Below are 22,640 nucleotides of genomic sequence, written 5' to 3' on the forward strand. Positions count from 1 at the left end.
GACCAATCTAGCCCTGGCAGGGGATTCCCCCACCCTCACCCTGCAGTCTGGCCCTGCTTTCCCTCAGTCACCCACAGGTCGACACTGCCTGTCTTTAAAAGGCTCTCAAGTCTTGATTAGAAGCTCTGGGGACATTTTCCCTGAAGGCACAAGAGCACAGCTCTCCCCCTAATTATATCAGCAAAACCTAGCAGTCAATCAGCAGCTCCCCACACCCAGCTGCCGCCGCTGCCTGTGCCACCACCTCCGCCACCCTCTGGCCTTTGAATCCTCCTCTTCCTGCCCCAAAACTTTCTGATCCCCTCAGCCGCCACCCCACCTCCCGAAAGACGTGTCCCAGCGTCCAATCTCTCCGCCTAGTACACAGCAGAGCCCCGCCGGAAGCCACGGGGCCAGGGTCTGCAGCACTGAACAGCCCCTGTCACCCGACGCCAGTCCCGGAGAAAAGGGATCACACTCATCGCTCCCCCGAAGAACTCAACCGGTCTGCCCCGCGCGGCAGCGCCGGGTCCAGGTGCGCGACGGCTCCTAGGACAGGCAGCAGCCTTGAGGATGACACAGCGTTTCCCGCGCCCCGGCTCCATCCCTTGGTGCACCCGCCTGCCAGCCCGCGGCGACAGCGAAACCTCACCGCGCGCGGACCGGGCTTGGGGTCGCGGACCCGGAGCGCAGCCGCCGGGCGCGCGTGCGCTCAGCGAGAAACGGGGCGGCCAGCAGCTGAGAGGCAGCGTCAGTCTCACCACCCGGGGGGAAAAAAAAAGTTAGGAAGCATCCCGGACACGCCAACTTTGCCTCCCGGGGTCGGCGCTCGAATTTGACGCCCGCAGGAGGCCACTGCACAGCCCAGCAGAGACCCTGAGGGAGCTGTTGGAGCCTGGGTGCCCGGGACTCCCGGGCCGCGGCCGGCGGCGGCCAATCACAGAGCCCCTCTGGCGGGGAAGGCTGGAGGGCGCGGGTAACCGGGGAGCGACGGCGCCAAAGGCCAATGGAGAGGCAGCGTGGAGAGTCCTTACCCGCCCCCCTGACCAATGGGAAGGGACAGCCGTGGCCGAGGTCCCCGAGGCACCAGCTGCAAGCTCTGGTAGCCGCGAGTGGGAGACCCTCGGACGGAAGGGGACTTTGAAGGGGAGTTTGCGCGCCCTCCCGGTGCCACCGCTGACCTGCAGCCCGCAGCCCGATCCTCACCTGCTGGAAGCGGGGTTTGCCCAGCTGGAAGGGAGGCGCATCGGTCGAGGTGTTGCCGGCACTGGCCGCCGCCGCCGCCGATGCTGTAGTCGCTGTATCCGCCATGGCCACTGACACCCGCAATCCCCGGCCCTTTTAAAATGTCCCTCTTCGGCCCCCGCCAGGGCGGCCTTTCCCGATTGGCCACAGGCAACCGCAGCGAGCCGGATGCGCAGAGGGTTGTGGGGAGTGTAGTCTCTCGCGTCACGCTGCACGGTAACCCGGGACTGCAAGAGCGATATAGGGGTGCTGCGGTGCACAACTCGGGGCTCCGGACCTGCGGGCCGCGAAGGGCTCACGCGCACGGACGGCCTGCGGGGCGCCGCTTCGCTGCTGATCTGCAACCTGCAGTTGGAGCAGCTCAGGCCACCGGAGACCACACAGGCAAGGACTGCAGGCCGAGTGGGTTTCATCTAGGAAAGCCTTTTAACAAGCAGTGGCACTGCGGGGAGTTCCACGCAGTTCTCGTTCGCCCGCCGCCCCTCCTCCTGTCCCTAACACCCACCCGCGATCCCAAAGACATTCATTCTGCGCCCAGAAGAGTAACTTTGATATTCTCACACTGCCTCTCTCTGACCCTAGCCTGAAATTTGCATTTCCCTATCCATCAAACACCTGACTTTCCCCAGTTATGCCACGGTTTGGCATGTGTAACTATTTCTGGTTTTCGGTACCTGCCTTTCCTCTATAAGGTCTGTGGAGTAGGGGCTGTTACTTACAACTTTAAAACTGAGTTGCCTATTTTGATTTGAAAGGCAGAGCGCTAGCAGGGTCATTGCCCCACATGCTTCCTACAGCCAGGACTTTGCTAGGCTGAAGTCAGGAGCCCAGCCCTCAGGGACCCAACTGCTGAAGCCATCACCTGCCGCCTACCAGGAAGAGCAGATTGGAACCCAGACACTGTGATCCAGGAAGCGGTGTCCCAGACGCTGTGCCACCTGCCTGCCTCCAGGCTGTGGCTTTCTGATTCCTGTTCAGTCTTCAGAGCCAGGCACAGGCGACTCACAGCAAGGGACTCAAGTAACCTATGGGCTTGAGTTCACCAGGAAGCCTTAAACATCCCAGCAGCCTCTGCCTCCACCTCCTTTGGTAAACTCCGGAAGGCCACTCCCACCTAAAGCCTGCAGGGAGCAGTGCTTATCAAGTACCAGCAAGCAGAACGTTCATTAAAAAAATTTTTTTTTTTTTTTTAATCTGAGAGGCAGATTTACAGAGAGGAAAGACAGAGAATCTTCCATGCGCTGGTTTACCCTCCAAATGGCCACAAGGGCTACAATCTAAGCCAATATGAAGCCAGAATCCAGGAGTCTCTTCCAGGTCTCCCACGCAGATGCAGGGTCCCAAGGCTTTGGGCTGTCCTCTACTGCCCTCCCAGGCCACAAGCAGGAAGCTGAATGGGAAGTGGAGCAGGCAGGACTAGAACCGGCGCCCTTATGAGATGCTAGTGCTGCAGGCAGAGGATTAGCTTGTTACACTACCTTGCAGCCCCCAAGAAGAACTTTCAATACAAGGGGATCCTGCAGTAGAGCAAGCTGTTGCACAGACAGCACACTCCTGGGGAATGGGTCAGTTCAAGACTCCCAGCTGGATTACCTGCCCAGTTTACTAAACGGGGATGCCGGTGTCACCATGAGGATGGCAGGATTATTTGGTCTCAGCTATGGGGAAGCCCACTTTGGTCTAACTGGATACTGCCTGGGCTTCTCTTTCACGAATAACCTGGAGAAACTCTAATCTCCCAAAAGATGCAGGGATTCCAGCTGATCCTGAAGGACAATTTGTACTTTGGATTTGTGTCTTATCTCTCTCTACCAGCCTGAGAACAGAAATCAGTTCTATGGGCCTCCATGTTCCCCCATGGTACCCATGGATGAACCCACAGTGCTCACCCAGGCCTATCTTGGGAGTGAGAAGAGACAGTCCAGACCCTTTGCCCACACTGTGCTGCCCCCTGATGGCAAGGCAGGGCAAGTGTTCCCCCAGCACCGAGACTGGCTGTGAGGCTTTCACCTCCACACACTCGCTCCAACACAGGAACACAACAGACACCTGCAGTAGGTGAACATTTTATTCTTCATAAAGTGCTCAAAACATGGAAGAACAAGCTCTTTATAAACAGGAGTTAGAACTAGGAAGACAAACAGCAAAGCAGAGCTTGAACTGCTACTCCCTGCCCAGACCACCTGCAGCTCTCCTCCAATTTGTAGCCAGGAGCAAAAATGATCTAGCAAGAACCATGGGGCGCATGCCTGCCCTGGACTCCAGGCGAGACCTGGAATTAACGGTGAGTGGGTGACTGGAGCTCGGATGGGACCAGGGAACACCTGGTGGGGGACTGGCCTCCTCCCTCAGAAAAGCTACCTCCCCGGCCCCCACATCCTCACTCCCTAACACGTGACTCAAGTCCCAGGGACCTGGCACCTGTGGTCTCTCGGCACTCATAAGGGGACTTCAAGGTGTTTAGCTCTATTGGAGCTTTCCCTGTGTGTGCAGGAGATGTGTGGGGATTCCTCTGCTCCACCCTGGCAAGGGGATACACAGGAACACATGTCCTCCCGAGAGACCCCACAGGCACTCTGATAAAGAGATGGTCCCACAGGAGCTGGCTCCTCCACCCCAGGCCAGAGGTGTGCTCCTGCAGCACTCCTGTCCCCTCCAGCTTTCATTAACACAGGCTGTCCCCAGACACCAAAGGTTCCTTGCAGAAGCTGGGATGGGAGGAGGCCTGCTGTGTTCTCCACAAGAAAATGAGGGGCTGGGGGCCAAAGGACAGACCCTTCCTTTCAGAGGATACTGTGATCCAGGCCAGGCAAGTCCATGGGGGCAGACGGGACAGTCAGGGATGGCACAGTGGGACCTCCCACTTTCAGAACTGAGGCCAGACTGTGTCAGACGGTGGGGCAGCCCCAGGCCCCCTGCCATCCAGTACAATCTATCCTCAGATCCTCCACCTGGAGGGAGGAGGCAATGGCAGGAAAGATGGAGGGAACTTGGCCAGACCCTCAACAGATTCACTGTAGCAGTGGGGAAGGACGGGGCTGCTCTGCCTTCCACACACATTCCCCCAGGCCCTGGCAGAGCTGTCTCCATGTGCTCAGACAGGAGGGGGGACATCCAGCACAAAGGAGTGGGGGAGGTCTACGTCCAGAGGTGCTAGACCCCACTCACAAAAGGCACATTTTAATCGGTTTCTGGAAGTTCAAACCCTTCAGCAGCAGGGTGTTGGCATCTGGACAGGGAGCCAGAAGAGACATGGAGGTTTGATCCCCAAAATCTAAGCATCTCAGAGGCCCGACCTAGAAGGGCGCACATGAGGGAGGGGAGCCAAGAGGAGCCCCCTGCCCACCTGGCCCCACCTGCCACACATTCCCAGCAAAAAGGTCACATGTGGGGATACAAAGAATCTTGGAGAACCCATGTCACCCATCTTCCCCTCAACACACTCTGCCAGCAGCTGAGATGGACAGAGACTCAGGACACAGCGGAAACCAAGCTGGAGCACAGCAGCTTCTGGCTCCCAGGGCAATGGGCATGAGACTGAAGAGTAGGTGTCCTGCTTGTGCATAACCTACAGATGGGCAGCTTGGTCCCTGTCCCCATCCCAGGAACACTAGTAGCCCCTGGAGGGGCTGCAAGATGAGGGTTTGGCGGTGGGGAAAAAAAAAGGCTGACCATCTGTAGGGGAGCAGGGGCATTGGGGGCAGGCATAAGAATCTGGGCGCAAACCACCCCACACATCAAACCACAGTGCACCCCTAGCTTTGTCTTGAGGGCCAACTTCCTTATTCCAGTTCACTGAAGCCCCTGAAGCTAAAGGAGATGAAAAAGTGCAGGTAGGGAAGACCCAAGGTTCCCAGACACACAAAATGCACCTAGAACCTGATGTGTTCCTTCCAGCTGCCTAATAAAGGCAGGAGGGAGAGGGGAGCAAGGAGTGACCAGACTATGGTCTCCCCAGGGAAGTGTTCAGCAGGAGGGCTGGCAGGCACTCAGCCAAGCCTCCCAAGGGGGCAGGGGCTTGGAGAGCTACTTGGGGGTGCCAGGAGGGATCTGCAGCAGTGTGGGTGAGGTCTCCATGATGCGCACTAGCAGCCGGTCGATGTAGCTCTCCAGCTCCTGCACGTGCTCATTCCGCTGGCTCAGCTCCCGCTCCCGCTGCAGGAGCAGGCAGATGAGTTCATCATGTGTCAGGTGGTAATACTTGGCCGACTGGTCTGGCATGGCTGAGTCCTGAGGCCAAGGATAAACAATGAGCTGGGCAGCTCCGGGCCTGCCTGCCCACCCATTCCAGGCTCACCCCTGGACCTCCTCCCCGGGCCCTTGGAGCAGCTGCCTCTGCCTTCCTAGCCACCTCCTGTCCCAGCTGACTTTGGGATTGTTGTGCACCCTCCCCAGCACCCTGCTCCATCACCCCCAGTCAGGTGCCCCCTCACCTTCAGCCTCTTGGTGTCCGTGCTCTGGCCAGGCTGGGGTGCAGGAGCCACCGGCTGAATGCTGCCCGACGTGACTGTCTTGAGTCTCTCCAGGCCGCTGCTCAGGGCAGTGCTCAAGCTGGTGCGGGACTGCTTCCTGTCGGGGCTGCCCTCCACAGGGACAGCGCTGAGGGGCTTCACGGGGTGAGGGCTGTGAAGACAGACACAGGACAGGTGATGGGGAGAGAAGAGCCTGGAACAAAGTAGAGGCCACCTTCCTGGTTGCAGCCTGCAGCCTGTAACCTGTTGGGCGGTCAAGGTCTCCAGGCAGCAGTGCCTAATGCTGTTGCATCCTTGTACTGCTCAAGGACCTGGCCTCTCTGCAAGGACAGCAGAGGCCATCCCACACACTCTACGCCTGGACCAGTTCCCTTAACCTTTCTCGAGGGATGCAGCCAAGTCTCCTGGCATCCCAGGATGGTGAGACCTCACCCTCTCAACCAACTCTCACTCCTGGCTGCTCCCCAGCCCTATTAAGATAGGCAGAACCCTCCCCAGCTTTGCAGGTGCTCCAGACAGGCACCTTGTGTCACTGGCCTTCCACTCCAGGGCACAAAAGCCATGGCCTAACTCTTTACTTCCTGCTGGCTCCTCAACCCATTCCATGGGACACTGGCCCCATGGGCCCACCCCGTGCTGGAGGTGCCAACACCATTGGTTCTCACCTCTGTGGGCTCCATGGAGCCCACACCTGGACCACCCTTGTCCTTTAGGCCGCTCTCCTTCTCTCTCTTTCCCTCCTAAGACCTCCACCTGGTTTTCTGACCTGACAGTCCCTCCCCAGGCTTTGCTGATACTGTGCCACAGGTCCCTGCCTCCCCTTTTGCTCCTGCCACCCGTGGAACCCCTGCCTCTGTGGGCTGGACCTTGCTGGTACCATGCTCCCCTCTACCCCACCCTCTGCTCTGAGCATGTGGTGCTCAAGTCACAGCTGGGGCAGAGCTGCTGTGCTTCAGACAGCGTCAATCTAGTCCCACCACCTGCCTGTCTCTCTCCAACCAATCGGCCTATGCTAGCAAACCGTCCTCCCAGCCCCGGTCTCTCCATCAGCTACTTTTCTATAGATAACCCACCCTCCCTCCTGCTGCAGGATATTGGCCCTGCTACCAAAGCCTTCCACAGCTCCTGTCATGGTAAGAAAACAAACACAGTCTCTAACACAATCTGGTTCCTGCCCCTTTCCTCACCACCAACGCTCAGCTAGCCACAGCCTCTTACACAAAAGTTATTCCTCCGTAGGCACACTGCCCCTGCCTTCCATCAGCCTGCTGATTCCTACATGTTTCCAAGCTCTGTGAAATCTTAATCACTCCCAGGCTGATTCAGGACCCTCCTCTGGGATCCCCCAGTTACACAGCCCCTGAGCATTATGCTCACAAACCAACCAACCTGCCCCTGGGGGACCTGCTTACAAAGTCAGGTTCACTGCATTGAGTTGTAGACTGCCCAAATGTCACAAATGGAACAGCTTAGTCCCAGGCCTAGGAAAGCTCACCCAGGGAAAGCAGCTATGGTTCTGCAGTAGGATCAAGGGTTCCATGAGCATGGCAGAGCACCTAGGCTCAGGGCAGAACCTATCTGGGTACTCTGCTGCAGTGTGCTGGGAGCGTGCACTGGGCTAGAGCTGGGCAGCAGCTCTAAGCCACCCCATGGGCTGAGCAGGGATGGGAAGGTTGACCAGCGCAACCCCAGGGCACCTACATGAAGGGCTGTGACATGGGCTCCAGTAGAGGGACTCTGGGGACCACAGCTCTCACGGAAATCAGTCTCTCACGTGAGAAATGGCGACAGCTGTATGTAGCCCATCCACCTCAAGAAGCTGAGCACGTGCCAGGCATGGGGTTGGAGCCTATCTCCTCTGGAAAGAACCCAGAGGAGATACTTTCCCCGAAGTGGCAGTGCTGGGGACAGCAGGAGCAGTGAGGACACTACAAACAGTGGCTACCAGCTTGCCTGTACTTCCTCTCATCTCAGGGAGTGGTCTCCACACATGGTGCTGGGGAGGAAGGGCGGGACAGTGCAAATCCCTCCTACCCACTGGCCACACGGTAGCCCTGGCCAGCCAGGGACCCCCTTGGGTGCACTTGCATCCCCTGCTGGATTGCAGCTCCTGGACATGAACTTTACATGCCCTCTCTGACATACAGAGCTGGTCCAGTAAACTGGGATGAAGCAAAATACACAGCAGTGAATGCCTGAACATGGAGGCCAGTGCTGGTGCCTGGCCTGCTCCTCAAACTCCAGCCCTGCTCTGCCCCCTTCACTCAGGCAAAGTCACAACCAGCAGCCATCACCCCCTGCCCCCCCAACCATCTCCACCTTCTGAAATCTTGGGCTCAGTTCTCTCCAACAGGCCAAAGATGTGGCGGGCTCAGCTGCACGGGTGGCTGCAAAGGCCGTGCTCAGGGGGACACAAAGGTATCAAGAGTTTCAATTCACCTCTTTCCTCTGCAAGTGTCCCCAGCATACCTGAGGCTTGGCCCCTCCTCTGGCTTCCTGCTTCCCTCCTCACCCTATCTCCAGTCTGGACAGGAAATTGCTGTGGTCCCTTTCCTGGTCAATGGGAGAATGGATTTCCCCGGGGATGAGTGCACGAGCTTCAGAAGGGTCCGTGACTCAGCTCCTGTGTCCCCTACCCATACTAGCTTGTGCTGGCTTATTCACTTTCCTGCTCCCCCCAGCACCCCACAAGCATGGCTCCCCAGTCCTTGGCTTATGAAGGAATGCTGTCAGTCCCTGAAGTCATCTCTGACGTCACAGCATCAGAGCTGGTGGCATGGCTGGGGTCTTGAGTCTCCTCTGTCCTAACTAACCCCCCGCGACACGCACACACACACACACGCACACTAGGGCAGAGCTCTCATCTAGCTGCTTGGTAACCCATCCACCCTCTTCCTCTTGCAAAGCACCTCTGGGAGTGGCCACTCACCTGGTGCTGGGCTGTGGCTCCTCAGCTGGTCGTGTCTCCAAGGGCAGAAGCACAAGCGGGGAGGCTGGGGTGGCTGCAGCGTGGTCCTCCCCAAGCAGGGCAGGGGCGCCCCCAGGGTGGAAGGCTGACTCTCGGAGGGGTGGGGAAGAGGAGGTGAGGGACCACACTCCGGGCACGGGAGAGCACAGAGGGTCAGGCCCTCCGTGGCGGTGGCTGGCCCAGGGTGGGAGAGGGGGTGGGAAGGCAGGCTCTGGGGGTGTGGGCAGCTCTTCTGGGCCAGAGTGGACGGAAGATTCCCTGGATCCTGGCGGGGACGTGAATGGGAGGCTAGGTGGATCTCGGCTCTCCTGAGACAAGAAGGGCTCCAGGGTGTCATCCTCAGCCCACAGATCAGGCTGCTGGGAGGTCACCGACAGGGGCTCAAGCCCTACCTCTTCTACTGGTCCCTGGCTCTGAGTCTCTGGAGCCCCCCAGATCTGCTGACTCAAGCTTGCTGAGTGCTGAGACCTGGGGGTAGGATCCTCAGAGCAGCTGGTGGACACAGGCGGGCAGGGCCCAGATGCAGGGGCGGGGCTGGCATCCTCCTCTGCTACATCCTCCAGGTCTGGCTCTCCCAGCTGAACTCCTGAAGAACCGCTCCCAGCCTCCTCGGACTTCGGCTTCTCCCCCTCCTCCAGGCTGTCCTGGCGCCCCACAGCCAGCACACTGGAGGTGGTATCTTCTCCCCCTGTCCCTGCCCCCGTGGGCCTCAGTCCCTCCAAGGCGTTCTCTTGCTCCTGTGCCTCCTCTTGGGCCAGAGAATGGGAAGGTGTGAAGAGGCGCGGTGGCTTGGGAGGTGGCGAGCCGGGCTGCAGTCCCTTGTCCGATACCTGCTTGGGTACAGCTTGTGGATCCAGTTCCAGGCAGGCTGGCCCCTCACTCCCCCTGGGGACCCCAGTTTCCGGCAGTTCTGGCTGTACCTGGGGAAGTGGCTGCACATCAGACTCTCCCTGGACAGGCGAGGCCGTCTCGGCAGCAGGAGACACGGTGACCACGTCCCAAGGCCAGGAATCGTCCACTGTATCGAGCTCGTGGAAAAGCTGGCTTTCAGCCTGGGAGGTCTCCTCATCCTGGGCCTCAGGGGCATTGTCCTCAGGGCCAGGGAGCCTCTCCCACACACTGATCACTTCTGGGGAGCTGAACAAAGACGTCCCACTGCCTGCTGAACTCTGTCCTGCTTCCCCATCTGGGGCTGGCGGCTCACTGTCCACATCTGAGGCCGAAGATCTTGCATGCAGCTGAGCTGATAAGGCAGGTGGGCTGGCCCCGGCAGGCCCGTGCAGTCCCAAGGTGGCCTCACTCACACTCTGCTGGTCCAGTCCCAAGTCCAAAGGGACGCTGGGCCCTGGCCACAAGTTGCTCCCACCTCTTCCTCCTCCTCCCCCAGGGCCTCCCAGGGGCTCTGCTGCCTTCACTGTCACAGCCCTGGGGCCCAGGTCTTGTGGCCCAGCCACCTCCAGCCCCACTCCTGTAGGGACCTGGACCTCGCTCCTGGCCTCTGGACGCAGCCTGCCCACGGCAAAGAAGTTGAAGGTGTCGTCCCACTCAGGCAGGGCTTTCCCAGGGGAGGCCAGGGGGGCGGGGTCGGCCCTCGAGGCCCTGGGGAGAGAGGGAGCAGGTGAAGGAGAATTTAGTGCTACGAGCTCCTCGAAGAAGGGGTTGCTTTGCAGGGAGGTGAGGAACGGGTTGGTGACCCCCGAGAATCCAGATGGGGTGGCTTCGGGGGCGGCGGCACTGGCGGCGGCACTGGTGGCGGCAGCAGCGGGGGAGGCGGCTACAAAAAGGTTAGTGCTTAGCAGGGGCGCAGCGGTGGGAGCAGGAGTGGGGGGGGCGGCGGCCCAGGGGGAGCAGGGGAGGTGGTGAGGAGGAGCAGCTGGGTCAGGTTCTACCTGAGGAGACACGTCCAGGCTGTGGAGGGAGACAAAACCGTGAGCCTCCTGGTTAATGCCAAGACCCGAACACCCTGCTGAGCACCACACCCCATTCCTGCCACCAGCCACTCAGGCAAGGGGGCAGAGCAAGACGGTGGTGATACCATCAGGTGTCACCTGAGGAGGAGGAGGACGCCGGGCAGAGTGAGCTCAGGTCCCTTCCCACAGGCCAATCCCAACCTGAACCCAGCATTCTTCCTGCTCTGCCCAGGCCTGACCACTGAACAGCAACAGTGGTGACAGAACCCAGCACCTGGAACTGGGACTCCTAAATGGGCTTATTTCTACTGATGCCTGGCAGAAGCAGGAGATGAAGACGGGGCTGTCGTCAGCTGTGCCAAGACGCCAGTCAGAGACAGCCCACTCCTCTCATGCACCCTAACTGGTCAGGAAGGATGAAATACTGGGTGAGAACATCGCCCGAGTCAGGTGTGCCCACACAGCCCCTGCACCTGGCAGACGGTGCCCATGAGGACTGGTCTCAGAGGATGAAGGTGGGGGAACATGGCTGCTGTGACTGTCACCCGGGGGTCCTACACAGAGATTTCCCAGCATCCCTAGGATTTCTAGGCCTCATGGGCCTCCCTCCCCCTCTGCCAACTCCCACTTCCCCTCACCCCGCCCCCCCCCAGCAGTGTCCCAGACCCTTGTCTGCCCATGGAGACACCCTGGGGAAAGGCAATACAATCTTCTCCTAAAGCAGTGCCTTCTGCAGGGAATGAGGGGCTGGACAGAGCTGACTCTAACAGCCACGGTGTCAGGGATACAGGCAATGAGCCTCACGCGTAGGACACTCCCAGGTCCCAAACCCATGGCTATGGGCTAAAAATGCAGTTTCCAGACATTCTTGTGGCCTTGTGCATCCCTATAACAAATCCCCATCCAAGGGAGGGGCTCCAGTCTTATCTCACCACAGAAAGAGGAGGAAGGTAAGCAATCCTGTTCTTCCCATGACAGCCCCAGCAGCAGCTACATCCCCAGCAGGCCCCAGGGCCAAGGCACCACCACCATGGGAGTCAGGCCCCTGCCCCCTGCCCGCACCAGGAACAGGGCTGGGGCACTCTGAGCTGCCAGGAACTCCATTGGTGACCAGTGGCCACAATGGTCTGAGGGCAAGAAGTCCCATTGACACAGAAAAGCAGTAAGCTCATCCCACAGTTCCACTCACCCCCGAAGGCTCGAGCTAGCTGGCTGGTGTGTGTGTGTGGGGGGCGGGAACTGCAGGGAGAGGAGTGCCAGGGGTGCAGACAGGGAGCCTCAGTCCAGGTTCAGCAGCAGTCTGGTCCCTTGCCCAAACACACACACTCCCCAGAGGCACACAGGCTCCCACTGGTAGGGAGACAGCTAAGGGCTCTCCCTGGAGAGTGGGACTCTAGGCACCAAGCCAGGAGGTTTCCTAGAGCAGGTGGTGTCCACACAGTCTCCCATGCACGTCCCCTCTACCTGCTGCACACCAAGCACATGTCCTCTCGCTGCTGTCCCACTGGGCCCACACCTGAGACCGCTCCAGCTGCTCTTAGACATGGCTGCCTCTGCAAACAGCCACATCTGCACAGGGAACAGAGGTGGGGGCACTCCTGCATCTGGGAGTCTGTCAGGCAGGCCTGGCCACTCTCTGGGACCCCGGCAGTAGGGCCACTGGTCCTGTTGCTTTTCTCTTTCAGGACTAAATGTTGGGGGAAGCTATCCCATGTCCAACTTCAGGGTCTGTGGGGACACCTCAGGATGACTGGCTGAACCTGCCCCTTAACGCATCCACCATATGCTCATTTGGACACATCAGTCCTACAACAGGGAGCCACCTGCAGCTAGAGGCCAGGTTTCAGCAGCAGACACATCCTGGCCAGGAGTGCCCTGCTTACCCAACCCTCAGTCCTGGGGGATAGGGGTGCATCTGGGTCTGCAAAGGCCCCCCGCCCAGGCAGTCCCACAAACAGCCAGAGGGAGCATGTGAGGCAGGCCCAGCCCTGCTCTGTGCCCTCAGGTCTTCTCCCCCTGCCTACTGGGATCCCCAACCACTTGGCCTCCTCCAGAGCTATGCCTGGACACATCCCCTCACATCACTGGGGCACAGTGAAGTGACCCAGGGGGCCTCATCAGCTACCAGGAAGGCAATCACAGAATCTGCCTCTCAGACCACAACACCTAACACAGCAACAGCAGAGCAGGTGCACCCACACTGGTACTAAGTCACCAGGCATACGTGATGGCTACTCACTTACACCATTGGGTTTCTCAGCTGCCACAGTACATTCCAGGCTTCCTGAGACTCCCTTATGCCCATGCCATGCAGGATGGAGGAACTTTGTGTGCAGGGAGTGCTTGAGGCTAAAGTTACTGTGTTTTTTCCATCAGAAAATCAGGCCTTTCACCTCTGAGCCCCTAGTGTGCACACGGTGCTCTGGCTGGTGCCAAGAAGCACAGGGGTGAGCGGGAACAGGCACCACTCTTGCAGCAGGTGGCCCACACCACAGCTCAATGGGAACGGCCAGCAGCAGGGCTAGTGAGTGTGGCCAAGTCCTCCGCAGCCTCCCTCCTTCCCCTACGGGACATACACAAGTGGGGCCAGGGGAGGAGGGATGGAAGGGTCATCTTTGGGAGGGCCTGTGTCCTGGGGCCCTGCTGCTCTGTCCTCTGCCTTTGGCAGCCTCTGGGTACCAGCTTGGGCTTCTTCTAGCAGGCATCAGTGCCACAAGGGGGCACTAGAGGGCGCAGCTGGCCTTGCCAGTGAGGAATACCCGGAGATCTGCAATGGCAGAGGGGAGCTGCAGGGCAGAAGCACCAACCCCCAGGGCCTCTGAACAAGGCTGTCTGGATCCACCCTTCAGAGTCTAGGCTCCAGCTCCCCTCTGGGTAAGCTATCCTCTTGTGCAAACCAGCTTCCCTGGCCACAAGGCACACAGAGCCTGTTCAGCTAGCTCACTCCCCAGGTCACCTGACCCAAAGAACAGCCCTTCTCTGTCCTGCCTGAGTGTACTTTGACCCCAGAGCCTGCCCCTGCAGCTGCCACCTGTGAATGGGCCCCAAGGGGAGGACGGGCATGTCTCAGGTGCCCATCAGCCTCTTGAGACTGAGCACAAGGCTCAGAATCCAAGTGTGGGCAGGAGAGAAACCCTGGCTTCCTGTGTTCTTCAATGAGCCACGTGGTCCAGACTTGTAAAGGCCATGAGGAGCGAGGGGAAGGAATTCAGGGTTGTCAGCATCCCAGGAACAACCAGCACACCAGCCTTACGGGGTGGTCGGCAGGTGCCTAGGCTAGCCTGAGTGCTCACATGCGAACAACCTCACCCAGGTGTTCACACACCCCACCCCACCTCCATCCCCGTACCAGGAAGGCCCATGGCACCGAGTGCCAAACCCCCAGCTTCTCCTGGGTCTCCCATCACCTGCAAATCCCTTTGGGTGCTGCAGTGGCACCAGGCTCAGTCTAGACTTCTGACAAGGAGGGGTCCATCATCCCTTCCTGCCAGTCCTGCTCTCAGCTGCAGATGGTCAGCAGCTCCCCTGGGCTCCAGGGCACGAGGCTGGGCAGGAAGGACCAAAGCTGCCGTATCAAGCAGGTGGGGGAGGGTGGTACCTCCCTGAGCCTCCTCAACCCCACACCCAGCATCCCAAGGCTCGGGTTAGGGCACAGACCCAGAAAGACCTGTGCTTCTCTTCCCACCTCTCAGCACCCAGAATTTTCCAGGGAAAGAGAAAAACTGGGGCTGCAGGATCCAGAGGCCTCCCCCCGCCTTGGCTCCTTCCCACCCCACTTACTGCCTCCGAACCCATGGGGGGTGCTGGGTGTGGCTCCGGCAGGGGAACAAAAATAGCTGGCTAGGGTTGCCACACACGCTGCCAACCTGTACAGCCTGGGGACAGGCAGGGGCACATGTGCCTCACCTAGAGCCCCTACTCTGGCTCAGAGTTAGGCGGCAGTGCAGGGGTGAGGGTTAGGGCTCAAGATGGGGGACTCAGCAGGGTCACTGGCAGAGCAGGGGTCACCAGTGCTGCACCCCCAAGCAAGAGACACCCAAGAGGGTCAAAGGCCCCAAATGTCTCCAAGGACAAAGCCTGGCTTATGCACTTAGAGATTTTTTTCAGGCTCCTGCCAGAGTGGGAAGCAACTTAAGGAGAAGGGAGTGAGAGCCAGGCAAGGGCACAGCTGTCAGAGGAAGGAGCTCAGAGAAGGGATGAGGCCAGCCACAGAGCCAGGGCAGGGGGAGGTCTGGTCCTCGCTGGCCGCCTTTCTACATGCCAGGGATCCCTCACCTTGAAGCCAGAGGGCACCTTGAAGCCAGAGGGCTCTGGGAAGCCTCTCGCCGCCTTTTCTCCTGGTCATCCTTCTCTCAGGGGTGGGCATGCAACTCAAACAGCAAGTCCCCTAGGCTGAGGAGCTGGGCTCTCCGGGAGCTCTGCCTTCGTGACTCACTTGGGTCTTACATCAGCCTGGGCTTTGACAGACAGGGACCCCGGGGCTCCCATGCAAAGCCAGCACCCGGCAGCCTCTCCCCAGAAGCGAAGCCGGCCATGCCTAGGACCTACCTGGGTTTCTGGGTTGGTTCCTTGGCTTCTCTCAGCCCAAACCAGCTGCTCTTGGTCTTTTCCTCTGAGCTGGACGAATGGTGGGGGGAAGCCCCCAGCGCAGGGCCTGCCTTCTCTCCCACTGAGCTGCGGCGCCCCAGCTCGCTCCGACTCAGCCCAGGGGGGTGGTGGTGGAAGAGACCCAATCGGGGCTTGCGCTCGTCCTTCCGGACTCCTTCCTTCTCCACCGCTGCTTCTGAGGAGGCCACAATGGGTGTGGCCACCTGCACAGGCTTCCCCTCCGGTGGCCGGGCCCCCTCCTCCTCTCCAGAGCGACTGGCCGCAGCCTGCACTTTGGACTGAGCGCTCCGCTCCTCCGCTCCGGCTGCCTCTGAGCCGCTCGCACTATGACCACCTCGGCCCCAAGAGTCATCTGCGGGGCGAGAGCCCTCCTCCGAGGACCGATGAGAGACACTGTGCAGGGAGCTGGAGAGCGGCAGGGGACCCGAGATGGAGCTGCGGTGTCGCGGCAGGGGGCCCTGGGGCTCCTCATTGTAAATGTGGCTCCCGTTGACGCAGAGGGAAGAGCGAGAGGCAGCGTCCGAATAGCCCTGGAGGTCCAGGAGGGCACGGGGTGGGGCAGCGCGCATCTTGCTGGCCTCGTCGCTGTAGGTCCTCTTGTGGGTGAGCAGCTTGGGAGACGGGGCGGGGTCCCTGCCTGCAAAAGTGAAACGTACACATGGAGTCAGCACACCCCCTCCCCTCCCACCCTGTGCCTGCCCCACCGCCCATGGCAGAATGGATCCACCCCCCACTCACCGCCTTCCGTGGACAGCCAGCTGCTGCGGCTGGGGGAGCGTGTGAGGAGCTCAGCCCCAGGGCCCTGGTAGGCCAGGCTGCCGCTGGCCGAGGACAGGGTACTGTCGGAGCCCAGGGAGGTGTTGGACTGGGTCAGTGATGACTTGCGCAGCTTGTGGCGAAGGAAGAAGCCCTTGGCTTTGCCCATCTTGCTCAGGCTGCCCAGCTCAGGGTCCTCCAGGGCGCTGCTGGGGAGGATGGCAGAGGCCGACTCCAGGTCGAACTTCTTCTTGCCCTTCATCTTGTCCTTGATCTTGCTGAAGGGGGACCGCGGCTTGTCCTTCATGGACAGGTCAAACATGCTGGCGCTCAAGTTGTTGCGCGTGAACTGGATGCTGACTTGGATCTCTCCTCGTTCCTTCTCTGTCTTGCCAGGCTTAGAGTGCAGCTTGTACCACCTGCAAGGACACAGGAAAGTGGGCTGGGCTCCCAGCACAGACACCCCGATCCTGGGTTCCCACCCGTGACCACCAAGAGCCTCTCCCCAGCAGCTCCTACTCCGACACACTGGCCAGCACGTTCCCATCAACAGCACAGCTAAGGTGGCTTTGGACTTGCCCATGATGAAAGAAACCACATCCTGAGAGGCAGAAGCTCCTCCTGGACCACCATGCCATGCTCCTCACCCACCCTCGAGCTCAGACACCCCCTCCCTGCCTCACTTCCTCCTTACACCCACATCCCTAGGCCCATGGCACCAGCAGACCCTCCCACATTTTTCTCTGTTTACATCTACTTCCCTGGACTGGTCCCAGGCAAAGCTCTGCCCTGCACCACCAGTGAGCCCTGTAAAAGAACACAGAGGCCCAGGGCCAGGAAAGCTAGTGCACTCACACACACACTGACTCGGGTTCCCTGTGAGCTGAAGGGACAGGTGTGATAAGAGGAGGCTGTAAGCAAGAGGCCCAGGAAAGGCAATGCACGAGCACTCACGTCCACTGAGCGGCTACTGTGTCACAACCTGTAAGAGACCCTATGCCCGCTTTACAGATGAGGAGGCTGAGGCACAAAAGCAAAGTAAACTCATCTAAGAACCAGCAGCTAGTGAAGGAGAGGAGACTCAGGACCAGGCTTTCATCACAGCAAAGCCCGTGGGATTACATCACACAAGACACCCCTGGTGGCAGGGACCCCAACATGTTGGGGAGGAGTATCCGTGTGCACAGGATGGCAACTTCAGCTCTGCTCGTTACAGCATCTGAGATGTCGTCCTTCTGCCGGGGAAATGGCTTGGCAAACTGTGGTTGGTGCTTCCAGGCAATGAGATATCACACAGCAGCCAAAAGACGCGAACTCCCAAGCTGTGAGAAGATGGGGAGGGACTTCAGTGTCCCAGCCAAAGAAGCCAGCCTTGTGACACAGTAGGTCAAGGCTGCCATCTTCGAGGGGGACACACAGGGGCTCTCAGTGGACAGTCCTTATGACAACCCAAATACCCAGAACTGAGCCATTGTGAGCGTTTGAGACCAGTTTGTCTTTGTATGTTGAAGAGGTGTGCTAAAAGGTTTCCTGCCTCCCAACTGTACACCCCTTTGGGACAGTCATTGTGACTCAGCTCTTGCACGGTAATTGGGCTAAGAGCCAGCCCTGGGACCTACTTGGAGTCCTGAGTGGAGGGACCCCAGGCTGTAGTCTTCCTCTCAGATCTGGAAGACAACGCCCCAGGAAGGCATGCTTGGGATGCATGCTGGCACACACAGGGACGGCTCAGGGCCAGATTCGGAGACCCTGCCTGACTCCAATGAGTATGGGTAGGGGTGCTGAGAGAGGGAGAGGGGGTCACTGGGGACCCCAGGAGAGGCTCAGTAGACAGGCCAGCCAGTCAGCACCAATATTCTTAGGCCACTCGCCCACCCTGGGCCTGACTCTATAACTCACCACTTTTTCAACACTCTCCCCTAACCTGGACAAGGCCCCAGCCATAGGACACAGGAAAAATTGATGAACTGCAGCCCCAGGCCAGCCACGGCCCAACTGAGATACCAGAATCCACCAATCCGGGCATTCCCCACAGGGCCAAGAGGTCAAAGGCCAAGGGCCCCACTAGTCACATTCCACATGCATGGCCAGCCCTAACCAGGCTTATCTCTAGGTAAGAGTAGTGGTGGGATGCCATCACTGCCCACATGGTGTGTGCTTGTCCTGTCTGAAATGCAATGGAGAGAACACAGTCTACAAATCTAGAGTGCTAGAAGCGAATCCCCCAAGCAGGAGGGAGGGTGCAGAGTCTGCTCGCTACAGTCCCCTGTACCCAGCAGCTTCCTCATGTACCTGCACGTCCTTCCTACAGGTGGCAGACTGCCCCACCTGCCTGCCACCCGCCTCCTGAGCTCTCCAAGCCCCAGGTACCACATGCTCAGGACACAAGGGTTCAATAGGGATGAGGATGCCTTGGCACTCCTGCAGCCTGGGTGGGACAGAACGGTCCTTGCACCTGAACACACAATGGACCCTGCTTTGGGAGACATACACAACTGCACTTCTCAAACTGCCAGGGGTGAAAGAGTCACAGGGGCTTTTGAACATGCAAGTTCAAAGGGGTTTGGTGCAGCATCTAACATGCTGCTTGGGAAAACACATTCCCCTATCATGTTGGAGTGCCTAAGTTCTGGTCCCCAGCTCCGCTTCCAAATCCAGCTACCTGCTCATGTACACCCTGGAAGGCAGCAAGTGTCAGCTCAAGCTGTGGAGACCTGGATTGAATTCTAGGTCCCTGACTTTAGCCTGGCCCAGTCCTGACTACAGCAACAGGCATCAGAGCAGAGAACCAGTAGAGAGAAGCTTACTCTTGCTCGTTTACTTTTCCTTTCCAATAAATAATTTTTTACAGAGATTTATTTATTTGGGGGGCTGTGGCAGAGGATCATGTGGCTAATCCTTCACTTGCAAGCACCAGCATCTCATAGGGGTGCTGGTTCATGTCCCAGCTGCTCCACTTCCCATCCAGCTCCCTGCTTGTGGTCTAGGAAAGCAAGTAGCAGATGGCCTACATTTTTATTCAAAAGGCAGATTTACAGAGAGAAAGAGGGAGGGAGAGAGATCCTCCATCCTTGGTTGCCTCCCTGAACAGCTGCAATAGCTAGGGCTGAGCTGATCCAAAGCCAGGAGCCAGAAGCTTCCTTCAAGTTTTCTACATGGGTGCAGGGTCCCAAGGTTTTGGGCAATCCTCAGCAGCCCAAACTCAGAGCTGAGTTCCTGGGCAGCTGACCTGGAGAAAATGGTTACAGGCCACTGCAATACCTTTCCCAAGGTTCTCGGCAGGTCTGGCGTGGACTTGGGACTCAGCCCCAGCCTCCTATTCCTCCCACCCCTACTCCAGGAGCAGAGGACAAAAATGGAACGGAAGCAGCAAGGAAGAGTCATGAAGTGTCTACTGCTCAGATGAGGGTCCCAGTTGTTCAGCTCATGGAGCTCCCAGCCCCTCGCCACTGAGTCCCTGCCACCAGCTTCCCAGGAACATGAATGGACTAACAGCTATCACAATATCATCAAGGAAGCCTGGCCCCTAGGGAAAGCCGACCAGGAACCAAGGTCCAACAGACCCCCTGCAGGTGTTGAAGAGGCTGCTGGAAGCTGGGAGCAGCTGCAAGTCCATACACACCTTACTCACCCCCAAGTCTTTTTAGTCCAAGATTCAGAGCCCAGGAACCCTGCCCCTAGCTGGGACTCCTCCTACCCACCATTCACTCCAGACCCAGGGACCAGTGTGGTCTCGTTCTCTGCCCCTTTCACCTGAAATCAAAGCTCTGTTAGCTCTGCCTTCAAATGACTGCCAGCAATCCAGTCTTCTAGCCACACTCAGCCTGCAGTCCAGAGTGTGGGCATAGCCATTCCTGTTCCTCGCAGTGAGTATGGAAACTCTCTCTGTCTCCTGACTTTTCTGGGTCTCAGGCCCTAGGACTCTGCATCTCTGGCCCCCTCAGGAGGCTGGTTCCCTCAAGGCCATTGCACCTGCTGTTCCCTCTGCCTGAGACCCAGGACTTTACCTTCTAGCTGCGATTCACTCATCCAGGGTGGGCACTCTAGGCTTACCCAGGTACCAAAGGAACCTGTTGGGGAGGGACAAGGAAGGGGCTTGGAGTGGGGAGGGGTTCCACAGGAGGGCACCCAGGGCAGTGCAGAGCACCAAGAACAGTAAGACATTGGCTGGAGGCTCTGAGTCCCCAGTGTCATACCTCGACATCCTGCCTGCTGAGCAAGGTAACTCCAGAAAAGCACAAGACAGTGCTGTGCCCCTGTGAGCTGGGGAATAGGCAGTGCTGGGGGCTTGTCTGGATCTGGCCCCCATTCCAGTCTCCTGCTCCCCTGGCAACTTTTCACCTGAGCCTCACTCCCCCAGGTCTGTATGTCCTGAAGCATGAAAAGTCAAGATGCAATGTATTGGCTGGAGGAATCTTTCAGAAGGGAAGAGAAGGTAAGGGAAGGTGCCAGCAAGATGGACAAGAAATACGGATCCAGTTCTCCCACCCTAGCCTCCATCTCCGCACCTGGCTTCACCCTCTGTACAAACAAGAGCCAGCAGAACTCTACGGGGGACAAGACAGGTGACTCAAACAAATGCTGGGAAAAGAGCAAGGCATCTGCTGCTGACCTGGCCGGCCCCAGAGTTCCACTCGGGGCTGACGGCAGCCACTTCAAGTGAGGCTCTACTTTTGTACATCCAACTTTGTGCTCATCAAAGGCTGCAACCTTCATTGACTCTCATCGCAAATGCTACTGTGGAGGCACAGAGGGCTCTTCATTTGAAGGTCATCACCAGACTGGGAACTAAGGATCCAGGACCACTGTGGCTGCAGGCGGTCCAGGGGGACTCACTCACGCTCTCCTGGGCCTGTTTGGAACTGACTGTGGGTTTACATCACACCTCTGCAGAGGTCAGGCTTTGCGCCCTGGTCCTAGCATGGAACACCCCCTTGCCCCAACACTCCCCCACCTCTGTTCCTGATCATGCTTTAGGCCCTTAGCCTCATTCTCGGCTCAACATCCTAACACGGGGGCCAGATCCTGGGACCCTGCAGCCCATCCCGCCTCCCTGACCCACCATGACCACACATACCCACTCTGGGGGACACAGGGAATGAGCCAGCAAGATCGTACCCAATTAGCAAAGGCCTCATTCAGACCCCTGCTCACGTGTTCCTCAGTGTTTGCCAAGATACCAGGGGGTTTCCTCGAGGAGTGTCCCTATTTCTTGGCAGAGAAATGAGGCAGCCAGATAAAGCAAGGAAGATGATCATGCTACAAAAACATACAAATGCATGCACAGGAGTTGAAGGGGAATGATGAGATGATTGTGGGGGATACACAGGGAGACTTTTTAAAGATTTATTTTATTTATTCGGAAAGCAAGTTTATATAGAGAGTGTCTTCCATCCACTGGTTCATTTTCCAAATGACATCAGCCAGGGTGGGTCATGTTGAAACCAGAAACATCAGTTTTCCTACATGGGGACAGGGACCCTAAGCAACTTGCAGCAGGAAGTAGAGCAGCCAGAACTTGAAGTGGCACCCATAAAGGATGCTAGTATCGTAGGCAAACTGGATCTATTATGGCATAATGCTGTATAGGTTTGGGGGATTTTTCGGTTTGTTTTTAAAAAGGGACTTGCTGTGGCAGGCATTGTGGTGCAAGGGGTTAATTAGCTTCAGTTGTCTCCCACATCTGCATGCCTGAATCCCCAATCAACTTTTTTTTCCAACGATTTTTAAAAATTTTTATCGGAGAGGCAGGATTTACAGAGAAGAGAGACAGAAAGATCTTCCATCTGCTGGTTTACTCCCCAAGCAGCTGTAACGACAGGAGTTGAGCTACTCTGAAGCCAGGAGCCACAAGCCTCTTCTGGGTCTCCCACAAGGGTGCAGGATTCCAAGGCTTTAGGCCATACTTGACTGCTTTCCCAGGCCACAAGCAGGGAGCTGGATGGGAAGTGGAGCAGCCAGGACATGAACCGGTGCCCATGTAGGATCCCAGTGCATGCAAGGCAAGGACTTTAGCCACTATGTTACTGCACTGGGCCTGACCAGCTTCTTAATGTGCACCCTGGGAGGCAGGAGATGATGGTTCAAGTACTTGAGTCTCTGCCATCCAATAGGAGACCTAGATGGAGCTTCAGACTCCAGGCTCCAGCCCAGCCCAACACTAACTGCCGCAGGCATTTAGGGAAGTGAACCAGCAAATGCGTGATTCATTGTCTCTGTCACTCTACCTTTTATTACACTGGTTCACTTCCCAAATGCCTGAAAAAAAGCCAGGGCTGGACCAAGCCGAAGCCAGGAGCCAGTAATACTATCCAGGTCTCCCATGTGGGTGACAGGGGTCCCAGAAATTGCCTCATCTTCTGCTGCCTCCCACATGTTCGCAAAAAGCTGTATCATAAGCACAGAGTAATTAAGACTCAAATCAAGAGCTCCAACATGGGAGGCAGATGTCCCAGGCAGCTGTTTAACCTTCTGCACTACAAGAACGGTACATTTAGAGAACCTTGAGCAGTGGGTAAGGAGGGGGGCAGGAGGGGGCAGGAGGGGGCGGGAGTGGGGTAGGAAGACACATCAGCTGCAAGGGACAGAGTAGGCAGAAGCAAAGGCCAGCAGCAGGAAGATCCCTCAGGGCACACCAAGGACTTAGGACTTCATTCTAGGTCCTCAAGTGCACTGCAGAACTCGACTTAACAACCAGGCATG

The 22,640-nt window shown here is 58.1% G+C and overlaps 2 protein-coding genes across 6 annotated transcripts in view; both read right to left on the bottom strand.

Moving 5' to 3' along the window:
• SFXN5 (sideroflexin 5) overlaps positions 1-1,415 on the bottom strand; it is a 95,432-nt gene extending 94,017 nt beyond the window's left edge. Inside the window, exon 1 of one of the 3 annotated variants that reach the window (XM_004582802.2) lies at positions 1,186-1,415. In XM_004582802.2, the coding sequence (XP_004582859.2) occupies positions 1,186-1,290 (105 nt within the window). In that variant the 5' untranslated portion in view covers positions 1,291-1,415. The remainder of the gene's footprint in view (positions 1-1,185) is intronic. The other 2 variants (XM_036496689.2, XM_058667969.1) reach the window with 2 other exon arrangements.
• Positions 1,416-3,276: 1,861 nt separating this feature from the next.
• The window catches only part of RAB11FIP5 (RAB11 family interacting protein 5), a 29,069-nt gene continuing 9,705 nt past the window's right edge, over positions 3,277-22,640 (bottom strand). Inside the window, exons 2-6 of one of the 3 annotated variants that reach the window (XM_036497787.2) lie at positions 15,921-16,357; positions 15,123-15,819; positions 8,626-10,572; positions 5,658-5,847; positions 3,277-5,454 (exon numbers count right to left, since the gene is read on the bottom strand). In XM_036497787.2, coding sequence (XP_036353680.2) covers positions 5,251-5,454; positions 5,658-5,847; positions 8,626-10,572; positions 15,123-15,819; positions 15,921-16,357 — 3,475 coding nt within the window. In that variant the 3' untranslated portion in view covers positions 3,277-5,250. The remainder of the gene's footprint in view (positions 5,455-5,657; positions 5,848-8,625; positions 10,573-15,122; positions 15,820-15,920; positions 16,358-22,640) is intronic. The other 2 variants (XM_058667970.1, XM_004582801.2) reach the window with 2 other exon arrangements.

Source organism: Ochotona princeps, chromosome 8 (genome assembly GCF_030435755.1).
Source record: "Ochotona princeps isolate mOchPri1 chromosome 8, mOchPri1.hap1, whole genome shotgun sequence".
Classification (NCBI taxonomy): Eukaryota; Metazoa; Chordata; class Mammalia; order Lagomorpha; family Ochotonidae; genus Ochotona; species Ochotona princeps.